Here is a 25,148-nt window from a genome sequence, read left to right as displayed (position 1 = left end):
TGTGTATGTCTGGTAGAGAGGAAGTTTGTTGTCAGGAGTGATTTTAAGAGTAAAAGTATTAGAAAAGAAGGAGGGAAAGTAGACGAGAGGCAGACGACGGCAGTATAGAAAGATTGAACGATAGAAGAAAGATGTAAGAGAAAGGTTGGAGAATAGAGGAGTTTAGGGAAGGATAAGAAAGAAAAATACTAGTCAAGAAAGTTGGAGGTAAAGGAAGAGGGTAGCAGGGGAAGGTGAAAGATCGAAGAGGTGAAAGATCGGAGGAGAAATTAAAAAGGAAAGAAATGTTACAGATAAATTGAAGAAAATAGGAGAAAATTAGAAGAGAAATTGAAAAGGAAAGAAATGTCAAAAGTAAGTTGAAGACAAATATGGAAAGGAAAAGTGAGATATAGGGAAGGATTAATATAGAAGAGAAGAGGAGAAAAGTGAGGAGATAAATACGAGTATATAAAGAAAGATAGAATATAATAGTATGAAAAAATAGGAAAGAGAAGAGAAAGATGGAAGGTTAGAGGCTGAGATGGAGAAAGAAGAAGAGATGAAAGGAGAGACGAAGAGAGAAAGGAGAATTGTTAGGTAGAAGAGAAAATTGGAGGAATGACACAAAATCTCTCTCTCTCTCTCTCTCTCTCTCTCTCTCTCTCTCTCTCTCTCTCTCTCTCTCTCTCTCTCTCTCTCTCTCTCTCTCTCTCTCTCTCTCTCTCTCTCTCTCTCTCTCTCTCTCTCTCTCTCTCTCTCTCTCTCTCTCTCTCTCTCTCTCTCTCTCTCTCTCTCTCTCTCTCTCTCTCTCTCTCTCTCTCTCTCTCTCTCTCTCTCTATTCTCTCTCTCTCTCTCTCTCTCTCTCTCTCTCTCTCTCTCTCTCTCTCTCTCTCTCTCTCTCTCTCTCTCTCTCTCTCTCTCTCTCTCTCTCTCTCTCTCTCTCTCTCTCTCTCACACCAAAGACAACAAAAGACAAGGAGAGAATATACCAAAACAAAACTACGAGAGAAAGTGTATCAACCTTCTATTTTACCATTTTCCTTCCCTCCTTATCTAATCTTTACACCGACATCAGATCTTGAGGTTAATTGGCAAAGTTAAAATGGGTGTAGCCTTTCATTAATCCCGCGGGAAAAATGGGCTGAAGGTAAGCCTCTTTATTGCCTCTGACTTGCGCTGATAACCCTTGCCAACCTCCACGAACGCTTACTACCTTCTCGAGGGCAGATTTGGGGCAGTGGGGAACAGGGAAGGAGGATGTAGAGAGAGAGAGAGAGATGCTGAAAGAAGACTGGAGTGATCGGGGAGGGGAACGGTAGGCAGTGAAGGAAGATAAAGGAAGGAAGTTAAGCCATTTGGGAGATTAGCAGAAGAAAATTTGATAGGGGTAAGAGGGTGAAAGATCAGGTTACGTCTCGCTATGTAGAGTTGAATGTAGTGGTTTGTTAGTAAGTGTGTGTTTTCTATTGGTGTGTGTGTGTGTGTGTGTGTGTGTGTGTGTGTGTGTGTGTGTGTGTGTGTGTTAATCAGATTTATGAAGTTCTGATTTATGAAGTTCTGACGGATCGAGAGAGAGAGAGAGAGAGAGAGAGAGAGAGAGAGAGAGAGAGAGAGAGAGAGAGAGAGAGAGAGAGAGAGAGAGAGAGAGAGAGAGAGAGAGAGAGAGAGAGAGAGAGAGATTTCGCAAGTGATATTTAAAATCGAGTCTTGCATTATGTCATTGAGTCATTTGAAACAGTGAGGAAAACAAAGAACCTTCAAATTTCTCTGCACAAAATAAAGGAAGGCTCAGATGAATTTCCAAACGCAGTGGAGGTTCATATTCTTTACTACAAAAAAAAATGGAGATTAATTCTTTTCTACACAATTTAATAGACTAGAGGTTCAAATTTCATTCTAAGATTAGTAAAGAGGTTCAAATCATACTCTAAATATGATACGGATTTTAATTTTGCATCTCTTGTAGAGTAATGGAGGTTCAAATACACATTCAACAATAGAAATAAGAAGATTCAACTTGATTTTCGTTTAACACATAACAGGGACTCAAACCACAATCAACATATAATAAAGACCTTCAGTTTCCATTCCACTTACTACAGAGCAGGTTCGAATACCTTTCCAAATATATTAAAAGAGACTCAGTTTTATTCCACGCACAGCTAAGGAGGCACAAATACCATATCACTTACAATATAGAGCTTCAAAGTCTATCTCACCAACAAAAAGGTTTAAATTCCTTTCCACATAATAAGAGTCTTAATGCCACTCTACACACAGTCAAGGAGGTTCAAGTCTTTTCCACAACGCTAAAAGGACACTGAGATCCCTTCCGAACATACAAAAAGCCTAAAAAGCTATCTCTATATCAACAAAGAAGTTCAAATCAAATTCCGTGTATCATAAGTGTTTCAGTTTCAACACGCACCGGCAAGGAGGTTCAAATACCTATCCATGACACAGAAAGAGACGCTGAGGTTCCTTTCCAAACACGACTAGCAGGAAGGAGAGAGTTGGATCTCTTCTCTAATACCACAAAGGAGGCTCAGATCCCTTTACCAATATCACAAACTCTTCTTGCACATGTGAAGAACCTCCTCATGTAATCCCCTTTGTAATCCCTCACCAAGTTTAGCTCTATCATCCCCCCAACACCCCTCCCCCCGACACACACACACAGCACTTAGGACTAATAGAAAAATGGAAGGAGAGGAGAAGAGAGAAAAAGTAAAAAAAGAAGATGGATTTTTCACTGCTTTTCTTCTTGTAATCCCTTTTAGTAATCTTTAGCTAAGTTTGGCAGTATAACACCTCCACACACACACACACACACACACACACACACACACACACACACACACACACACACACACACACAAGCACTTAGGACCAATAGAAAAACAATGAGGAAGGAGAGGAAAGAAGGAAAAAAAAATAAAGAGATAAAAAGATGGATTTTTCACTGCCACCACTTCTCCTTGCTCCAGATTCTGTCCGGCAATCCACAGCTGGAAAGTTTTGCTTCCAGAGAACTTTTCATCCTTTCCTTTCCTTCCAGTTGGAGTTGAAATTTTCTCATTTTCTGGCTATCTCTCGTAGACATGTCTTTTTAGAGGTGTGCAAGTGCTGCCTAGAATGTTGAGACTCTTCCTCCTCCTCCTCCGCCTCCTCCTCCCACTCCTCCTCCTCCTCTCTCTCTCTCTCTCTCTCTCTCTCTCTCTCTCTCTGTCTGGAAATCTTGTTAACGGATATGCGATAGTTTGTTTATGGCTCAAAATTTTCTCTCTCTCTCTCTCTCTCTCTCTCTCTCTCTCTCTCTCTCTCTCTCTCTCTCTCTCTCTCTACTCCCAGAACAACCTCCAACCTTAAAAATAAGACAAGAATTAACACCCGGGACTAAACTAAAATCACAGCAATAAACGCGGAATAAAGAACTTCCCGTAAAACAGACCTCACCTCTTTACTTACTTGTCGAGAGCTGAGGCAGATGCAGCTTTCCAGAATGGAGACAAAACTCTGGAAATTAAATGTAAATTCCTGACTGAAACACTAGAAAGAGAAAGAAAGAGGGGGAGATGGGGGACACACACACACACACACACACACACACACACACACACACACACACACACACAAAGAGGCTATTGTGTTCTTATCTGTTTCATTGTCTTCCTCTCTCTTCTACGTTTATTAACAAGCTTTAGTAAGTGTTATTTGAGCTTTCAAAGAGCGTTTTCAAGTTTGTAATGGGGGTTTAATCAAGAATCCTTCACCTTTAGACACATTCCAGATTTTAGTGAGTGTTATAGTGGTTTCCAATGGTGTCTTCAAGATTCCAGTGGCAGCTCAACAAGTATTCGTCTTTAAACTATTAAGAAAGGCAAGGTTTAGTGAATGTTACTGAAGATCTAGGGAGTTTTCAAGGATTTCTCATCAGTTTTATGAAACGAAAATAGGTTCTGACGGTTTCCATGTTGTTTTCATAGTTTCGGTGCTTGTTTAAACTGTAAGAAACAAGACTCGCGTAAAAGCTAGAACATCACTGTAGTCTTCAAACAACTGTACTGATGAAAGACCGAAGCGTTTATACACAGATACGTACACACACAGACACTCAATAGAAAACGGGACAGGAATGGAGGGGAAGTGAACACGGGCACTGGAGAAAGTCATTGTTGGAAGATTCGGCTCAGATCCAAATCGTCTCAGACAAAACGTAACTGAGGGAATCAGAAAATGAGATCCCGTAAAAAGAAGTTAACGTGAAAAATGTGCAGTGTGTGTGTGTGTGTGTGTGTGTGTGTGTGTGTGTGTGTGTGTGTGTGTGTGTGTGTGTGTGTGTGTGGGCGGGGGAAGGAGGGGGGTGTCCAGAAGGTTAGAAAAGTATAGTAGTTAAAGAGGCAGTATTGTTATTATTACTATTATTATTGTTATTATTATTATTATTATTATTATTATTATTATTATTATTATTATTATTATTATTACTACTACTACTATTACTAATAGTAGTAGTAATACTAGTTGTAGGTAGTAGTAGTAGTAGTAGTAGTAGTAGTAGTAGTAGTAGTAGTAGTAGTAGTAGTAGTAGTAGTAGTAGTAGTAGTAGTAGTAGTAGTAGTAGTAGTAGTAGTAATGTTTTTATTAGTTTTTTTGTTTATTTAAGATGGAACGATAATTGGTAAGACGTGTTAGGTCTCTCTCTCTCTCTCTCTCTCTCTCTCTCTCTCTCTCTCTCTCTCTCTCTCTCTCTCTCTCTCTCTCTCATTCTTTCCACGGAAATAAGGATTTGAGGATCTCTCTCTCTCTCTCTCTCTCTCTCTCTCTCTCTCTCTCTCTCTCTCTCTCTCTCTCTCTCTCTCTCTCTCACCAGGTCTCGTGGATCAGGCGGCGGGACCTTCACGTGCTGACAGTGGGGAGTTACACCTACACGAGCGACAGGAGGTACACGCCCTTACACCTGCTGGGCTCTCCTTTCTGGACGCTGCAGGTCAGGCTGAGGATTTTGTCTTTCTTTTCCATCTCCGGCGTTCTCTTTTTTATGCGTATTATTTTTTTTTTTTTTTTTTTTTAGTTTTTTTTTTTTTGGTGTTGTTGTTGTTCTTCATCTTCTTCCTCATCTACGTCTTCCTCCTCCTCTTCGTTCCTCCTCCTCCATCTTCAATTCTCTCTCTTCCCACTACTTATCTTCTTTTCTCTCAGATTCCGTGTTTTTTCTTTCTTTTTCTCCTTAGTGTTCCTGCGCCTTTGTTTCTCCATTCTTTTATCTCTCTCTCTCTCTCTCTCTCTCTCTCTCTCTCTCTCTCTCTCTCTCTCTCTCTCTGTATGTTTTCCCCTCCTCCCAGTTTTATGTAATTATTATTTTTCGCTCACTTGGGGAGAGAAAGAGCGAGCGAGCGAGAGAGAGAGAGAGAGAGAGAGAGAGAGAGAGAGCAGAACCTCTTTTCTCTCTTTCCTTAACTTCTTTACTGTATAGTTTAATTTTCTTTGTATTTCGAAGGCTGAGTGTTTAAATTTTTCCCTCCCTTTCTTGTTTGCATTGTTCGAAAAAAAATTTCTATTGTTCTCTGTTTTTAGCGAAGTAAGAATGTTTTCGTTCGTATTTGTTGTTGTTGTTGTTGTTGTTGTTGTTGTTGTTGTTGTTGTTGTTGTTGTTATTATTATTTTGCCTTTTTGTGCTTTTTTTTGTTTATCTTTTTAATTTCTCACTTATTATTGTTGCTTTTTATCTCTTATCCCTTTTTTATTCCTGTTTTGCTTCCTTTTTCTCGTTTTTCCTGTGTCTTCCTTTTTATTCTTTGTTTTGCTTTTATTTTCTTGCTTTTCTGTAACTGTTTTCTTTTGTTTTTCTATTGTTTTTTTATTGTTTTTCAATTTTTTGTCCCTTTTTGTTGTTCTTTGCCTTTTCTTGTCTTGTTTTTCTTCATTGTTTTTGTTTCCATGTTTTTGTTGTTGTTTTGCCGTTGTTGTTTTGGTTTTGTTGTTTTTCTTTATTCATTTTCCTGTTTCTCTTTTTTTTTTCTTTCCGTTTTGATTTTCTTGTCTTATTTTTCTTGTTGTTTTGCTGTTGTTGTCATGTTTCTCTTTATTTTACTTTGATTCCGTCGTGTTGTTGTTTTGCTCTTACTGTGTTTCGCTGTTGTTTTGATTTTGTTCTCTTGTTTTTCTCTCAGTTTTGTTTTTTCACTGTCCTAATTTTTTTTCCTGCTTTTATTGTCTTGTGTTTGTTGCTGTATTGTTTTTGTTTCTCGTTTTCTCGTTATCGTGGAGTCCTTATCACATGACCACCTCCTCCTCCTCCTCCTCCTCCTCCTCCTCCTCCTCCTCCTCCTCCTCCTCCTCCTCCTTAACGGTCCCTTAGAATGTGTTTTGCTGCCTCTGGTCCTGTCGTGGTCTGCGGCATGGACCGGAAAACAAAGGAAAACAAAAATGAAGAAAATAAGAAAAGATTAGATGCAGTTTGTTTTGCAGGATTAGGCCGAGTGTGGATTGGAGATGTGATTGGGGTGAAATTGTTGTTGTTGTTGTTGTTGTTGGTGGTGGTGGTGGTGGTGGTGGTGTTCATGTCTTCACTATTGTTTACTGATTTCTGTTTGAACTCTCTCTCTCTCTCTCTCTCTCTCTCTCTCTCTCTCTCTCTCTCTCTCTCTCTCTCTCTCTCTCTCTCTCTCTCTCTCTCTCTCTCTCTCTCTCTCACACACACACACACACACACACACACACACACACACACAGAGAGAGAGAGAGAGAGAGAGAGAGAGAGAGAGAGAGAGAGAGAGAGAGAGAGAGAGAGAGAGAGAGAGAGAGAGAGAGAGACAAAAATAATTGAAATAAAGAAGTACAAATGAACAAAGGACTGGAAAACACACACACACACACACACACACACACACACACACACACACACAATAAACACCGCCACCTTCTTGAGAAAACAAAAGGAGGACGCCAAGTGAAGAGAAAGACAGCAAGAAGATGAAGGAGGAGGAGGAGGAGGAGGAGGAGGAGGAGGAAGGAGGAGGAGTAGACGAACAACAAGAGAGCATCGTCAGAAAAGCAAACAGACCTCCTTTCAGACGTGGGCTGGAGATGAAGTGTGCCAGGAACCTCCCGAGAAAGAGTAAGGGGAGGAACATAATCGTGAGCGTCAACTACACGGCAAGGGCTGGGAGGGAGAAGAAGCGGGGAGGGTGAAGAAAGGCCTCGTTCATGTCCAGGCCGAGTGGAGGCTCTGGGGACATTGAGGAGTATAAGGGAATAAGAAAGCAAGGCACCTCAAGGGACATGCAAGAAGCCATCTGGTCTGCTCCTTCGGGTCTCTATATAAAGGATGCTTATTTATTTATTTGTTATGGCGTAAGGGTTTTAATAAAGGTTAGAATATAAGGTAATAAAAGGAAGGAAGCTACAAGAAGCCATCAAACCTACACGTGGCAGTCCTCTTTGTATCTTCACTTATCTTCCTCTTTCCTAAATTTATCTAGTCCTCTTTTAAAGTTCCCTGTTGATTTGGTACTAGCAGTTTGTTTAGAGCATAACATGAATGCAAATTGAATAGATAAATAGATAAATCATGGAAGCTGCCCAAAAAAGTATCCCCATTAGCCCATAAACTCCCGTGAAAAGCCAACATGGTATAAAAAAAAAAAAAAGCCATCAGCTCTACACGTGGTGGTCACTGCACATCTTATTGTCATCTATCATCGTCATCAATAAATTTGTATACTCGTCTATTACAGCATTGAAAACCTGGTAATTGAGTTCATGTATTGTTCTAATTGAGAGGCAGTTTGTTCTTAAGTCTTTTTCTTTTTTTAAATATAACTTTGTCGATTCTCGGATGGACTCATGACTTCTTGACTTGCTTCCTCGCCTCGGGTCATTTCAGTTCACTTGGTTCTGGAGTTGTTGTGGCGCGTTTCTTGTCGTTGTTTGTGTCTCCTGTTTGGTTCCTTCCTCCGCTTCTTTCTTCTTGTTGTTCAGAAGTCACTAACTGTTCTTTTTGTTTATTTAAGATTGTAGTTTTGGGTGTCTTGTGTCAGTCTTCCTTGGTTAATTAAGTTAAAGGGTAGAATTGTAGTTTCTTTTTACTTAAAACCATCATGTGAATAATGTTGTCTATAGGAAACTGTGGCACTCATCTAGAAGCTCGCAAGATATCCGGTGCTACTTTGGTATGTGGTCTACGTGTCATAAAGCTCCTTTGGTATGCGGTCTACGCTTCATCTTGTGATCTATAACAAAAATAAAATACATCTTTTTCCTTTCCGTTCTCAAGAGATAAGGAAAACACTTGTCTTGGTTTCGAGTGACTGTCTGGTTAGAGAATCTGAAACATGAGTGTGATGTCTGTTGGAGTGTCAAAGGTCCTGTCCCGACTCAACAAGGTGGTGTAGGTACAGTACACGTGGTACAGCACACTTCACTCCGGCACAGATAACGTCTCGATATGCGACCTGTGCTCCCTTCCGTGGGTTTATCTACTGCTTATTGACATCTGAATATCCAAAGAACTCTTCAGATGTTAGCTCAAGAGTTTTACAACGATGTCACAGTGGTTTGCAAGCTTTCTCTTTGGTAAATTTTAGATTTTTTTTTATTTCATTTCATGCAAAGTATCTCATACCATTCGGTGCATGAATTGACAGGTAGAGGTACTGAAGCAATATGTGACAGGGTTATTGTTTCTATCTAGTCACTATGAACATGGGCACCTTCACGGCAGGAACATGTAAGGTACTCTCTAATACTCCGCCGCAAATCTGACTCACCTTGTTTCATTGTCTCGATATTTTTTCTAAAACATATTGCGTTATTTCGGGAGATGAAGTAGCCACATACTTTTCCATATCAATGTGAAACAGTGTTACAGTTTTTTAGATTTCCACACTTCACGTGAAAGACTGAGAACCTTTCCATTGGCGCTGTAATGTTGTAATATTTCTCAACCATTTCCATTCAAAAGTTAAGACTTGCACAACCTTTCCTTCTTCTCATTTATCATTTTCTCTTAATCGCTTCCACCTAGAACTTAAAACAATTACTCTTTTCTCTTTAGTCAGCCATTACACCAACTATTCCCACCTAGGAAAAAAAAAAACAAACTTATCCCTCTTTTTACCAACTATATCCCAATTATACCCATTTAGGAGCCACAAATCACCCTTCCTTCATCGCTCCGTCATCCTCGCACCTCACACCGTGGACTTTGCAGGTGGAGTCGCCTCGCGCTGCAGACTCCGGGGTGTACGAGTGTCAGGTGTCCACGCAGCCAAAAATGTACCGCCGCTTCGTCTTCCTCGTCGTGGGTCAGTGTGGTGATGGTGGTGGTAGTGGTATGGTAGTTGTGGTATAGTAGTAGTAGTAATAGTAGTTGTTGTTGTAGTAGTAGAAGTAGTAGTAGTGATAGTAGTAGTAGTAGTAGTAGCAGCAGCAGCAACAACAGGGGAAATATAATAAGGAAGTGCACAGCATTTAACAGTATTATAACTTTTTTTTTGCGGAACTAATATGACAGATCCACTGATAGACACTGCAGTTATTATTGTTATTATTATTATTATTATTATTATTATTATTATTATTATTATTATTATTATTATTATCATCATCGTCATCACGTATTGAACTATTATTTTTCATGACAGTTTGCTAAGTAGGTTTTCTCTCTCTCTCTCTTCATTTATTGTAATTTTGACCAGGCTAGTTTAACGTTTAAGAGAGAGAGAGAGAGAGAGAGAGAGAGAGAGAGAGAATTCATAAAACCATCCAAGTCACATTAAGAAGAATATGAAAAAACCAGCAATTAATCACAACCACTATCTGAGCCCATTCCTTCCAAAGCGCCCCTTCTCTCCCTCCCTGCAGTCCCCAGCGCGGAGATCCAAGGCACGCAGCAGGTGTACATGAAGACAGGCAGCGACATCAACATCACCTGCGTAGTCAGCGGCCACCTGCGGGACTCGCCCATCACGTGGTACTACGCCCTCTCAACCAGAAGGCGAGGGAGGTGCACGCGGCAGGGCGGGGTGGCGTGCAGCTGGTGACGGACAAACACGCCGGGACCAGCTGGCTCATAGTGGACCATGCCACCTGGAGGGACGCTGGGAATTACACTTGTGCTCCCATGCATGCACGTCCCGCCTCTGTTGTGATTCACGTCGTTGATGGTAAGCTCCTCTCTTGTCTTAGCTCGCCTTACTAAAGTGCCGTAACCCTGCAGACGTTTTATTTATTTATCGTTTTTTTTAAGAGGGAAAAACTGGCCAAGGGCAACAGAAGGAGGCAAACAAAAAGGCCCACTTAGTTGCCAGTTCTCGAGCATGTTTGAGAGAGTTAGCCGAAAGAGCGGAATTAATGTCGTGAAACTTTCCCTCTTACATGAGTTCAGGTAATAGGAAGATGAAAACACAGAATTAAGCAGGTATGGAGTTCCAGGGTTTACCAGAGACGTTGGCAACCATGGACTGCCACAACCCTCTTCATTTGTCATTTGTAATACATATAGCTCTTCTTCCACCTCCTATCGTTCTTCCTGTTTCATCCATGTTACTTCTCCCTTTGTCTGCCTCTGCTCACTACGCTGCCTATTCCGAAGCACGTCTGCGCCACACCTCTACTGCTTCTAAAAAAATGAAAAGGAAAAAAAAACATGAAAGGAAATTAAGTTATGTTGAAGACATTTTTTTGGCTTTGAGTTAATACTTGAAGAACTGGTAAAAAAAAAAAAAAAAAATATATATATATATATATATATATATATATATATATATATATATATATATATATATATATATATATATATATATATATCAGGAATTAAGTCTGGAAGGGAAGCATTCAAAGGGGAGGGAAGAAAAGATCATTAGGGAAACAATCTTATACTCAAAATAATTCAATGGATGGAAAATATCGAAGAATTTAGTAGTTGAAGTGGCGTAGGTTTTTAAGGATGTTTCTGTGATTTTAGTGTTAGTTTAGCGTTATTTCTACATTGTTAGCAGGAGGAGCACGTTTAAGAACCCGGCTAAGCATCTCTGTGACCCTGGAAATAAGTAGTGGTTGTACGTAGAGATCAAGGCGTTTCTGAATACGACTCTCTCTCTCTCTCTCTGGTGCTTTATTTTTTTTGTTATTTGTTCATGTTCATCTTTTAATTCTTTTATGATATTGGTTTCATCTACTCATTGATATTTTTGTATTTTTAAGAGAGAGAGAGAGAGAGAGAGAGAGAGAGAGAGAGAGAGAGAGAGAGAGAGAGAGAGAGAGAGAGATTTGCTTTTATATTTGATTGCATGTGAAATACTCAATTAGTTGATTACATGTATGTAGTTTATACGTTGTACTGTACCTACATTCTCTCTCTCTCTCTCTCTCTCTAGTGCTACGTTTCTGTTGTGCTTTTATTTATTTATTTTTTTTTTGCTTCCAGTTTTTTTTTATAGTATCGGTTTTATTTATTCATTGTTTTTTTTATTTATTACTATGTTATTGTTGTTTACGTGTGTGTGTATGAGAGAGAGAGAGAGAGAGAGTTATTTCTGATGTGCTACTATGTGTGTAGCATATTCTGTACGTAATACCGGTAACTAGTACATCTCTCTCTCTCTCTCTCTCTCTCAATGAATTTCGCAATTTTGACTTACTTTTATCTCTCCCATATATTTACTTATCAAATTCTTAATATGTATACTGTAATCATCGCTATTTTTCTCATTTGCCTCGCTGTAATCTTTTTCTCCCTCACGTCCATTTTCTTCCTTAATATTATATAGTACATTTTCTATTACATAACATTCCCACCATCCTCACACAGAAGAGTCCCCAGCAGCGATGCAACACGACTCAGGCAGCGCAACCAGGCCACTACTGCCCTCACTGCTGCTGCTGGCTTTCTGGGGCGCTGCTGTCTCCCAAATAGCTTGCCACTACCCACCAACTGACTGGGTTCTCCTGTCTCTGTCCACCACGCATCTCACGGCCACATAGCAAACAGTAGTTCTCCAATAGCTAATATATTGAATCTTTTAATACAAGTTAATGGTTAATGTGATGAACTGTACACTTAATGATGTTCATATGTTTGTGTGTATGCATAGCTATTATTGGGGGTGTACATAATGTTATAGATCTTTTTCTTTAGTGTTTTATTTGTAGTGTTTGAAGTATCAGACCTGTTAGTCATTGTTTTCTGTCTGTATACAATTGTATGTTCGTATATTTGTGTTCTATCTGATGTCTGGTTTTGCTCACTTGTGGCTGGAAAGTGTGTGTGTGTGTGTGTGTGTGTGTATGTCGAAGCCAAACCATGGTTATGTATGAACTAATATATTGGGTCTGTATGGGAAGAGTGAGTGACGTGGTGGTCTATTTCTCTCTTTCTCTGGTTTTGCTCAATGGAGTGAGTTTCATTTATATATTCATTGTTTTTTAATTCCAATATTGCTGTCACTAGAGAGAGAGAGAGAGAGAGAGAGAGAGAGAGAGAGAGTACAACACAAAATACAAAGAACAAAGGAATGTAGTCAAAGGGGAAAGAAAACATGACTAAATATATAAACAATTATTATTAGTGGTTCACACAATTGGTCATATAAAGTTTTTTCAAAATATGAGGCTGAGTTGCTCCATCTCCAAATATTACAGTTTTCATAATTTCACTAACTTTTCAACTTTTACTTATTCACAAGACACATATATACAGTTCATTTAACACAAACATCCTTATGTGGTCTTTATACCAAAATGTCCATGTATGTTTTACTAAAGACACAAATGTACATTCTACTGTATATACTTAGGAGTCAGCCAGACAGAAGATAAAAAGAACAATAACTCAGAAAAGCAATAAAATAAAAGTCAGACTGGAAAGATCATTCAAAGAACTTCACACAGATACAAATTTACCCATGATTTATCTGACTGTCAAGCCCTTTAGTCCCTAGTCTGGTGTACTGTCAAGCCTGGGTGGCCTTACAGTGGTCAAAGATAAAAAAGAAACTGTGAAGTGAGCCAAATATACCTCTATGGAAAGATTACCCATAGAGAAAACACACCCACACATTCATATCAGTATCAGAGTTCTTGGCTGTAGATAAATGTGGTCTGTATCATGTCAAAATTTAGTGATTCTCAAGGTGTCACAAAGAAGAAACAAAGAACTCCAACCATAAAAGAGACGACAAACACACACATCCCTACCAGACTGCCCAAGTGTTCTGGGTCCTTGATGGATGTGGCTGATGTATTGTCAATGTTTGGTGGTATTATACACATCAAAGAGAAACAATGAAGTCTAATGGAAAAAAAAATTGTTGGAAGAGTTTAACATATGCATTTGCCAGACAACCAAGTGTTCAGTTCTACATACACAGTGCATTGTGGGAACTTGGTGGTGGTTTCTGTAATGACTACAGAGAAGAAAAACAGTCAGATGTGCCACAGAAGAGATGATGCTCAAATCAGTAAGACAGTCAAGTGCTCAGAGATGCCAAAAAAGGAGAATGAAAAAGACTACCATGGAAGACACACACACACACCTGTAAGACTGTCAAGTGTTCAGAGTCCTAAACAGATGGGGTTAGTGTTTATCAGTGTAGTGGTCCAGTAGATGTCAGAGAGGAAAATTAAAAGATTACCTGTGATGACATACACAAACACACACACACATACACACATATGCATCCATAAAACTTAAGGCAGATAATAGATTATGAAGACTTGGTGGCCCTGTAGGAGTTGAAATCATCAAAGATAGAGAAAGAGTCCATCTGCCGGCTGACCCTGGCAAAGTCCACTAGGCCAGAGAGGCGCTCCACATCCATCAGAATGTTGTTAGTGGACTCGATGAGGTTGTCATTTACCTCCTCCTTCAGGACATCCCAGTATGTGTTGTCTAGGTCCACTGCTGTCCCCACTCCCTCCATGGGCTCTGGTAGTTGCATGTCCACCTTCATCACTGCCTGCAGGGTGTAATACTAACCATGAAAAGATGTTGTGTTCTCATGTAATGTGCCATTAAGGACTGTATTCTGAAACATTTCTCTGCCACCCCTCCACTATTCTAAGAAGGCTCTGGTTGAAGTTACACAGGTTTTTAAGGATGTTTTTATAGTTACATTGACAGATTAGTGTGATTTCTGCATTATCAACAATGGAAGCATTACTGAGAACCTGGCTCAAAATCTATGTGACCTTTGAAAATAGTCATGGTGAGAGAGCAAAACATTTCTGAATATAGACCGCAAGAATTTAAGTTAATGTTTCTTCCATTTATGAGTTTGTATGGGGATCTACCACTTCTAACTGTTCTGTGTTGGGTAATGGTAGGTCATATTAGGCTACTTTTGTGATTAGATATGTTGATTTATATCAAATAACACAATTCGGTAACAATCTAACTTATCCAAAACAATCTAGAAACAGGAGGAGAGACTGTTTTTATTGTGATTATGTCTTGTTTTTGATGATACATTGACTTATAATGCCAGAGTATGAATGGTTAGCAAATTAAGTTCATATTCACTGTTCTTACATTATCTTATGAGTGTGCAGGGTGTCTGTTAAGATGACAGTAAAAATAAAAACTTCAGGAAGCATTTCAGACAGCAGACTGAGCAGAAAAAATTTGTTAAGACTGCTACAACGTAACTGATATGATGCAGCAGAATAAAAGTCAATCAGTAATAGATCACTGAGTAAAGAGTGAGAAATGCACATCGTACCGCAGTTTCCTTCTTGAGTCTGGTGGTCTTGCCAAGGAGCTTGGACAAGTAATGTGGGTATTCCTTCCTCTTCTTGGTGATGGCAATGATGGTTGCCTCGTGTCGCACCTTGGCTTCCTCCAGCGCCTCTCCTTCACACCACAACACAAGAAAAGATGCTCAAGTTAATTCATCACAGGAAAGAGAGGGAGGGTATTGCTTACTTAATTTGTGAATTTTGAAATGATATAGTTACAGGAATGGATTGAATTGAAAGAAAGAGAACTGGTTGCTTAAATTCCAAGGAAGGAAAGGCTTAAAAAAATATTTCAAGCTAAAAGATATGAAGATATAGTGACCAGTGAAACAAAAAAATATAAAGTAACAATTGCAAAGAGATAATGTAATAATGAAAAGGGTATTATAGTGTGTAGTAGCCTTAGATATAACAAAAATATTTATAGTCCGATAGCTGAGACATTTTGTATTGAATGAAACAAATAAAAGAGATAGAAAAAAAAATTATTTAAAAAAAAAAAAAAATACCAATACCATTATCATCATCAGTGCTTCTTGCCACAGTGGGTTTTCTGCCCAGATAAAGAGGCGTCACCATTGGCATCATCTCCTGCAGCACAGCGCCAAACTCCTGCAACACACCATCAGTCACCATCACCACCATTAAAGGATTTTCAGTCTTTTGTTTTTATTGATTTCCAACCTGTTTTGCAATGCAGATTACTCAATCCAAACCCCAATTTCCCACAGGTCCCTCAAAATGGCTGGGAATGAGAGGTAAAGTTGGAGTTGGGTTGGAGTTAAAAGAAAAGTCATTACTGGAAAAATATTTGTTTGTGACGGAAATTACTCATACCACCAATCAACTAACTACATTTCTCACCAGGAAAACATTAGCCACATCCCTGATTCCATGCTTGGGTAAAACTGCAAATTAACAAAAAAAGATATAAAGATAGAGAACTGCCTAGATCATGTGTCAAAATAAGTATTAAAAAAAAAAAAAAAATACAACAGCAAATCAAGATAAGATCCTATTAAAAAGTGAGATTAGAGATAAAACTCTGATCAAGGTAACAAAATCAAGATAACGTGCTCTGGTGAAATTAGTGACTCACTGTTTGGTTGACTACTTTTTCTAACATCCCATACTAAGCCACTGAAGGTTCTAGAATTACATAAGGGCAACCCAGACCAGGACAGGAATTATTCAGACAGACTATCTCAGTTAAACCTTTACTCTGCGGAGGGAAGACTTCTGTATGCCGACCTTATCAAGAATTGGAAAATCCTCCACAGATAATCAACGATCCAGCCTGAGATGGTGTTTGTCCTTGCCCCATCAGTGGGCACTCGGGGACACTACTACAAACTTTTCCCAACGCACCACAAATTGGAAACAAGACACAAAATTTTCTCTCAGAGACACATCCTTCTCTGGAAGTCCCTGCCTGCTCAAGTCACCCAAACAGGCTCTCTAGTTTCTCTTAAACGGTTGTTACATGGTGCTTTAGGAGACCTGTTGTGTGAGTATGATGAATAATTATATTCTGTATTTATCAAAAATGCTGTATATGGTGTAATATCCAGTCATTGATTACTTAAGTCAATTGTGAATCATTTGTACCTTAGTCTGGCACACTATCAGCTCTGGGCTCCCTTCCTAGTTCTATCGACTTTCTTTTCTTTTATCCAATTTTGTGGTACACTTTCATTAGCGAGGGAGGCAACCAGGCAAGTTAACCAGAAAATACGCCCCTCAACTGTCTCTCCACTTAGATTCTCACCTGGTTGGCTCTCCCTTATCGCTACGGTATAGTACCATATGAAAGAAAAATAAAAGGGATGATAATTACATGAGGCAACATCAATAACCACGCAATTATTAAGGAACCAAGAGAGAGAGAGACCCCTACCGCTATGTACTCCTTGTGTATTTTCTCCTTCTCCTCCTCCTCCCAGTCCTGCTTCATGATGAGGGCCCAAACCACCTCCCGCGCCACCTTCTCCACGGCGTCAGTGAATTCAGGGGTGTCTGCCATCGTGGAGAGGGTAAAATATTTGAACCAGAAGTCAAGTTGAGCGCCGAATGTTTGTTTATTGATGACGTCATAATCTTCAACTTTTCGAGATGTACAAGAATATATCAATGATGTAATTTAATTTATCTTTAACCACTAAAATAATTTATCAATAAACAATGATAAATTTTGACATAGTTTTTTTTTCATATATTTTTATTTTTTGGGCAAATATTCACATGGTGTTTGTCTACCAATCGGTTTACTCCAGTTTTCATATAAGCGTTTAGAAATTGATTGGATAAATAAACGGAATACTAAAAATTAAATGACTTATAAATATGATAAGAATGAAGATAGAAGAGAAAGAAAATGTGAAAGAATCGGCGCATCGCTGCCTTCAATTGTCTCTTGTTGTGGTGCGGCCTTTCCTTCCTCCCCGCCAGCCACACAGTAAGCACGTCCTTCCTACTGATCCACACGTATCTCAATCATCCTTCCCTCTTCCTCAATACAACTTGCATCAAATTACAGAGGGCCCATCGAAGTTTTGGATTGCATTATATGAGTTGAATTAAACATGTAGAAGCTGAGTAAATGAGGTGAATAACAGATCTTGTTCGCAGGTGACGGCACAATGTTGATGCCCAAGGAGAACAGAGTGGCCATCTACGAGCACCTCTTCAAGGGTGAGTGTCGAGTGTGGGTGGCTGGGTGGTGCGTTGTGGTGTGTTTAGTGATGGGGAGGTTACGGTGCAGTGGTCAGGGGAGCCATGGGTGGTGGTTCTAGTACTGCATGGCCATGACTTCGGGAAGGGGTCTGTATTTCGTTATTTCCTTTCGGTGTGTGTTTAGAAGTTTGTGCTTGCAGTTGTTCAGTGTGTTGAGTGGTGCACGTGTGTATCCTCCAGTTCTTTACTGTCCCTGCTTGTTAGTGTGTATGGAGCCACAGCACTTAGCGGCGTGCTGGTGACCCAAGCAGTGCAGTGAGTGGCATTGCAGCCTTCACAGTGTCTGGTGTGTGGCTGTGCTCCATCACATTCATGCAGACCTGGTGTTAGTCAGTGTGCATACCAGGAATTCCAGTTGAGCATTGCGTGGCGGACTGGCCAGTGTTGTGCCGCAGTGAAGGTGACGCACACTTGTCACTGCCTCGGCCGCTCTGGTCGGAGTTACCACACTTAAGAGACGATTTTAACCTTTTTTTTTTGGTAAACCTAACCTAAAAATACGCATTTCCGACGCAACTCGTGTTCCCCACCCGAAACCCCGCATTCCCACCTATCCCCAAGCTTTTTGGGGGTGTAGGGGAGAGTATGGGCCGAAACTAGAATTATACCCCTTTTTGTATATAGTTAACTGGCAGTGGGTATAAAGAGCATGTAACTATTTATAATAAGTCCCCCCCCCCAATTCACTCCTGAAACGAGCTGGAGGACTAAACTGAGAAAATTACCTTGCAATCAGTCCTTGATGACGGGAATGCATTTTCAGGTAACTTAGTACAGCTCTTACAATAGCTGCTTTTGAAACCTGGTATGATAGACACATGGGTATTAATACTTTTTAGGCTGACATGTCTTAGGGTGTGGGAACTGCACAAGAGGTAATTTCTTATTCCTATCTATTCATAGGCAAGCATTTGGGGATCGGGTTTTGGGTGGGGATGAGAATTAGTGAAAATTGGGTATTGAAAAGTGTGAAAATTTCACTAACAACAAATTCTAACCCAACTTATGGCACTACCATAGTATAGACATCCATCCCGTCACTTATCAGATGGTGCAGTTTGGGGATGTCAGCGTTGCCAGACCTTAGCCAGATATACACTGACAATCCAGGGCCAGAACTCCCCCAACCTCTCTCTCTCTCTCTCTCTCTCTCTCTCTCTCTCTCTCTCTCTCTCTCTCTCTCTCTCTCTCTCTCTCTCTCTCTCTCTCTCTCTCTCTCTCTCTCTCTCTCTCTCTCTAAAATAGTGTAACAGATATCGGTTTTGCTTTTCTCCCTTGTCGGGCTACAGAATGTCATGATCACAATATTGTAGGCCGTAGCTACTGTGCATTTTGCATTTAAAAGTTATGATTACACTCTGCTTTAATTAGATTCGAGAGAAAAATTTTCACATACACACACACACACGTTCTAATAGTGTAACTGATATTGTTTTTTTCTCTTTTCCTTTGTCAGCCTATGGAATATCATGATCACGATGCTATAAAATATCGAGAGAGAGAGAGTTGGGAGGAGTTCTTTTGCTAGATTGGCAACAGAGTACATCAGCGTGATTTATTGATAACTTGATGAGCCAGGAAAAAGTGCTTATAAATAAAAGCACAGATGGCCATATAGTGGCCTTAACATGGGAGAGAATCGCCACCCCCCTCTCCTTTTCTCTCTCTCTTTTCTTGTTTATTTTATAGCACTGGTTTGATTCCAGCACATTAGCACCAGTCATTCTTGTTGTCTCATATCACCACACTTGGTCAACAACTGTTCCTTCCTTGCAGAGGGTGTGATGGTGGCCGAGCGGGACCTCTTCCTCCCCAAACACCCTGAGCTGGAGAAGATCCCCAACTTGCATGTCATTAAGGCCCTCCAGGTGAGTCAGGGCCAGGTGGCACACTTAGCCTTGGACACCTTGACACATCACACACTTGTACTATCATAGAAAGAAACAGCGACTACGAACCTTATCAAAATAAATGGATTGCTGACAAAGTGGGAGCATTTTGACAGAATTCTGAAAGTGTTAAGGCCAGATTCTTAAACATTACCTTCCATGTTTGATGAAGGCTACACAGTGATGCGGCCTTTGTGGTAGTCCTGTTCTTGCTCCCTTCCGTCTTGAAGATAACAGAGGTGTTGTATTGGTAAACCTGCACATCTTTCTTGTCTGGAAAATTATAAAATTATTAATTCAATGCAATTTATTTGATGATATATGCCAGGAATGTTATCCCACATTCATATCTTTATTGTTAATGCATCAAACATAATAAACCATGAGTATAATTTTGTGGTGGTTGGTAGCAGTGTTTGTTTACCAACACCTCAGCTGTGAGCCATGCAGTCCTGACTTGACCAGTCCAAACCATGCTGCCTCACCAATGTTGTTCCACAGTTTGGTTCTGATCACAATTATTTGTAAAGTAGGCTACTTGAATGATAACATATATTTTAAAGTTTCTAAAATCAATTAGTCTACAAAATAATAAAGGTATTTAGATAAAAGATTATGCCGAGGTAATGACAAAGACATGGTTCTTGGTTCACCTTTGCGGCAAAGGTAAATCCTGCCTGAGCATTGCCTTCCGAGCTGAAGGAAGGCAGCATTTGCTCTTAAGGATACAAATTTTTCCCGGAAGGTTCCCTGCAAGTGATGAAGGTGAAAGGTATTGTTTAAGAACCCGGTTGTTAATCTCTCTCTCTCTCTCTCTCTCTCTCTCTCTCTCTCTCTCTCTCTCTCTCTCTCTCTCTCTCTCTCTCTCTGATACCACTCGCATTCAAAAGTTGTTGGAGAGACCTGAGGTATTTAATTAAGGCGCGCGGGAAAGGTGGCGGAATCAGACACAATGAAATCACTATTGCTCCCACCATTCATCGTTGGCGACAGTGACATAGAGCATATATTTATTCCTGATGAGTGTTGCCAGCTCACAAGCAAAGAAAACGGGAAGAAAATAACCAAAATATATCCATAAAAAGCCTAAACGTTTATCGATGTGCCCGGAGTCTTGTGTGATGAATGTCTATCGATATGTCCCGAGTTTTGCTGGTTAAGTTGTTATTTTGGGCAATATAGTTAATTTATATCATGCATGCAATAAACATTGTATTTATCTTATATTAAATATATGTTTGTTTGGTATTTAAAGCATGTTATTTTTTTATTTTATTTGTTTATTTATTTATTTTTTTTTTCTACGGTGGTAAATTCATATCACAAGAACAAATTAATTATATTTCCATTATGGGAAAAATTGAGTTAATATATGATTTTTTTGAAATATAACGATCGTCACAGAACGAATTAAAATCGTATGTCAAGGTACCACTGTAAGTGTTTTTTTGTCATAATTTGCTAATCTCAACAGCAGTATGCCCTTCACACATCTCTGCACAACTTTGCACACCTTAACACATCTCTCCACACACCTGTACACATATTGACACATCTCTGCACACTTGTACACACCTTAACACATCTCCACACACCTGTACACTTTTTAACACATCTCCGCACACTTGTACACACCTGAACACATCTCCACACACTTGTACACACTTTAATACATCTCCACACACTTGTACACTCCTGAACACATCTCCACACACTTGTACACACCTGAACACATCTCCACACACTTGTAAACTTTTTAACACATCTCTGCACACTTGTACACACCTAACACATCTCCACACACCTGTACACTTTTTAACACAACTCCACACACCTGTACACACCTTAACACATCTCTGCACACTTGTACATGCCTTAACACATCTCCACACACCTGTACACACCTTAACACATCTCTGCACACTTGTACATGCCTTAACACATCTCTACACACCTGTACACTTTTTAACACATCTCCACACACCTGTACACACCTTAACACATCTCTGCACACTTGTACATGCCTTAACACATCTCCACACACCTGTACACTTTTTAACATCTCTGCACACTTGTACACACCTTAACACTTCTCCACACACCTGCACACACCTTAGCTCATCTTGATTCAGTCCAACACTTCACACACTTCCACAAACCTGCTACACATTTTATTACAACACTTAGCTTCCTGAACAACAAACCTTAACTATGAGAAGATAAGCATGGTGAGTCAGTGGGTAGGTTGGCTAGGAAGTGCAGCAAGGAATAGAGCGAGTAAATATGACGTGCTGCGAGAAGTTTGGAAGAGTGAGCTGTTCCAAGCATCATGTATGGTATGGATGTGATAGCATGGAATGAAAGTGAACTAGAAAAGTTAGAAATAGGGCAGAATAGAGTTGCAAGAATGGCACTTAATGCATGTAGATATGCAGCTGTAGAGGCTCTTAGGGGAGACATGGGTTGGAGCACTTTTAGAGAGAGGTATGTAAAAGCGACCCTACGGTGTAAGGCTAGGTTAGAGCGAATGAATGATGCTAGAATAGTGAGAAAAGTGTTTCTGTGGAATGTCAGGAGTAGCAAGTGGGGGAAAAAGTGTGTCAGGATGGTGAAGAGTGGTCTAATAGCTAGTTGGGTTTTTCAGCAGGTAGAAGGAAGGCACTTAGAGAAGGACTGGAGTATGATAGTTAGAAATGGAGAGAGTAGAGAATGGGGTGTAAGGAAGTGGAGGAGTGAGATAGACAGAGTAGTGAAAGGTGTGGGACTGAGTGACTGGAGGAATAGGATTGAGCAAAAGAGTACCTTGGAATGGTATAGAGAGAAAGAGGCCCCAATGTATGAAAAGTGGTATGATGGAAGCCTGGGTGGGGACCTTCTCTTCCGTGCTAGGGCACAGTGCATGGATGTGATTGCAAGGAATTATAGATGGTCTGAGTCCCTCAGCAAAGTGTGCCAGATGTGTGACGTGGGTGAGGATGAGACGGTGGAGCATGTGGTGCTGGAGTGTGTGAAGTATGCCAGAGACAGGTATGAGATGATGCAAGTGGTGCTGAGGGAGCTGGGGCATGACAGAGTGGAGATGACAGGAAGGGAATGGATGGTGGTGCTGCTAGGACTCTGTGGGGAGAGTAATGGGAGGATGATTGAGGCTGTTAAAGAGTTCCTGGAGAGAATGTGGCATGCTAGATGCAGGAACTAGTGGTGTGAAAGATGGTGATTGCCCCTTTTCTCTCTCTCTCTCTCTCTCTCTCTCTCTCTCTCTCTCTCTCTCTCTCTCTCTCTCTCTCTCTCTCTCTCTCTCTCTCTCTCTCTCTCTCTCTCTCTCTCCTCCTCCTCTCCCCTACAGGCATTGCCGATACAAAGGCCTGACTCAGAAGAAATTCTGCGTCACCTGTAGCATCAAGATCACTTTTTTTTTTTTTTTTTTTTTTTTTTTTTATAATTGGTATATTTTTTATTTTTGTCATTCAGCACACCAGCAATTTTCTACAGATCTACACACTATAACTCATTACACCTAGCCTAACCTAACCTTCTGAGTGCACTAACCCTAATATCTAGCCTTCCATCTTCTCAGAGCCTCAAGTCTCGTGGCTACGTGGAGCAGAACTTTGCCTGGCGTCACTACTACTGGCGCCTCACTAATGAAGGCATCCAGTACCTCCGTGACTACCTCCATCTACCTGCTGAGGTGAGACAAGTGTGTGTGTGTGTGAGTGTGAGTGATTCACCACCATGGTCGCCTGCTGGTCACCCAGCCAGTCTTCCCCATTACGGAGCGAGCTCAGAGCTCATAGACCGATCTTCGGGTAGGACTGAGACCACAACACACTCCACACATCGGGAAAGCGAGGCCACAACCCCTCGAGTTACATCCCGTACCTATTTACTGCTAGGTGAACAGGGGTTACACATTAAGAGGCTTGCCCATTTGCCTCGCCGCCTCCGGGACTCGAACCTGGATCCTCTCGAGTGTGAGTCGAGCATGCTAACCACTACACTACATGGTGTGTAGTGGTTAGCACACACACACACATACACTACGTGTGTGTGTTTGTGTAGGAGTAGAATTGATGGGGATACGTGGTTATTCCCAAATGGTGACTCCAGCATTGACTAGCAGCATTGAAATGGTTGATGCAGGATACCATAAAGTTTGGCTAATAAGATGACCCCAAATTTCTGGCTGAATTTAATGGTGTTTAGTCAATGTCATTAGTACAAGATGACAAACAAACTACCAAACCATCTGTGGTGGAATGTTGGTCAGTGAGCACCAGACAACTAAAACAGTGATGTACATGTATTTCCTGCTCCCTGATCTGCCGTTATATTTCACTTGTTATTTAACTTTTGTCCTACACAGTCGGATATATTTTGTCTTTATGCAAACGAAAGGAAAGTAATTTCATTCGGCAAAATGTAGAGAAGCAAGCAAGTGTGTATGTTTTTAATGCTTTAATACTTCATTGATGACCTGCTTCTCCCAGATCGTGCCAGCCACCCTGAAGAAGCCCACACGTCCTGAGGGAAGACCACGCCCCATGCAGAGCCGCCCTGAGGGACCACGAGGAGAGGGCTCCCGTGACGCATACCGCCGTGCTCCCTCCGGCATGGACAAGACTGGCGACGCTGGTGCCGGCTCCTCCACTATGGAATTCGTGAGTGCTTCATTCCACTTCATTCATGGGTTGGCCCTGGGAATCTCGCTCTTGTTTATTTCACTGAGGTTTAATATTATGTGTTAGATATTGATATTAAATTGTTTACAGATTAATTAATTTCTATATTTAATTACACTCAATCCTTGAAACAACAGACAAATGCATGCACAATCCTGCCCGTAGATTGCAAAAGTACGTAAAACTATAAAATATACGTAAAGTACGTAAAATTTTCTCATTTTCATATTAGTTCAAGCTTAGCAGCCACTGGAAGAGCCTTTTGATTACGCTTCACTGGTTTATTAGGTTTAGGAGGCATTTTGGATAGGTGAAGCACTCGTGGGAAGGGTACAAATGCATAAGAAAGCCATGGTAAGCACTGGACAATGTTCGCTGTTGGTCGAAAACGCACAGACTGAAGATTAAACATGGCTGCCAACAGCTGATGACGCGACCAACCTGCCACCTACCGGACAATAATTTGCCGGGAACAGACAATTGCGCGCATTTTAATATTCGTCTGTAGATTAAATCGGACTCCAGAATTTGTTCGTAGTTTCCGAAATCCATGGATGGGAGGTCCATTGTTTCGAGGGTCAAGTGTATGTTTTTGTGTTAATTCCTTTAAGTTGCTTTCACAAGTTGAGTTGTGTGTTTTTTATGTAATGGACTGGTCAAGGAGAGCAAGACAGGGAAAGCAAGAAAATCTTCCTGAAGGTGGCCCACTTTTAAAAAGACCATCCTGAAGCAAGTTTTGTCAGTTCATAAGATCCTTTTATTATGTATTTTTGTTCATTTGTAATATTTTATAGGAAAGTTCCTTCACTTACTGCCATGACTAGACACTTGCCAACAAAAGACAAATGAAACAGAGTAATGATGTATTTATTACTTAATCTATAGTTTATGTTGTATCTTGAGGGGCTTTCACTCTTACACACCTTGAGATGAAAGGGTTAGTAATGTGCTCCGTGTTTTTCTCCCTGCAGCGTGGCGGGTTTGGACGAGGTTCCAAGAGGCCACAGTGAAGTTAATGTAATAAAGAGAAAAATTGTACCTCATGTTTTTAGCCTTGTTTGGGGTGGGTTTGTGACATTAATATAAGATAATGCCACCCTACTGAGGTAAGAAATGTGCTTG

At 40.5% G+C, this 25,148-nt stretch overlaps 3 protein-coding genes across 3 annotated transcripts in view; 2 read left to right on the top strand and 1 right to left on the bottom strand.

The window, feature by feature from the left end:
• LOC123507608 overlaps positions 1-12,455 on the top strand; it is a gene marked incomplete at its 5' end in the record, with an annotated part of 12,643 nt that extends 188 nt beyond the window's left edge. The window contains 5 exon segments of the mRNA XM_045260621.1: positions 4,857-4,973; positions 9,198-9,291; positions 9,851-9,982; positions 9,985-10,152; positions 11,799-12,455. Of these exon segments, the coding sequence (XP_045116556.1) occupies positions 4,857-4,973; positions 9,198-9,291; positions 9,851-9,982; positions 9,985-10,152; positions 11,799-11,971 (684 nt within the window).
• A 75-nt stretch (positions 12,456-12,530) lies between these two features.
• Positions 12,531-16,800, bottom strand: LOC123507843. Its single transcript, XM_045261100.1, has 4 exons — positions 16,620-16,800; positions 15,238-15,334; positions 14,707-14,837; positions 12,531-13,944 (listed from the first exon to the last, which is right to left on the bottom strand). Exons 1-4 carry the CDS (start codon positions 16,743-16,745, stop codon positions 13,693-13,695), a joined length of 606 nt encoding a protein of 201 aa, XP_045117035.1. The 5' UTR covers positions 16,746-16,800; the 3' UTR covers positions 12,531-13,692.
• A 259-nt stretch (positions 16,801-17,059) lies between these two features.
• On the top strand, positions 17,060-25,064 carry LOC123507653 (40S ribosomal protein S10-like). The gene is made up of 6 exons (XM_045260727.1): positions 17,060-17,177; positions 17,351-17,413; positions 19,232-19,323; positions 22,922-23,035; positions 23,835-24,005; positions 24,998-25,064. Exons 1-6 carry the CDS (start codon positions 17,066-17,068, stop codon positions 25,034-25,036), a joined length of 591 nt encoding a protein of 196 aa, XP_045116662.1. The 5' UTR covers positions 17,060-17,065; the 3' UTR covers positions 25,037-25,064.
• The last annotated feature ends 84 nt before the right edge of the window (positions 25,065-25,148 follow it).

This window comes from Portunus trituberculatus, chromosome 23, assembly GCF_017591435.1.
Source record: "Portunus trituberculatus isolate SZX2019 chromosome 23, ASM1759143v1, whole genome shotgun sequence".
NCBI classification, from domain to species: Eukaryota; Metazoa; Arthropoda; class Malacostraca; order Decapoda; family Portunidae; genus Portunus; species Portunus trituberculatus.
The sequence above is the reverse complement of the archived record's forward strand: the minus strand, read 5'-3'. Positions and strand labels throughout refer to the sequence as shown.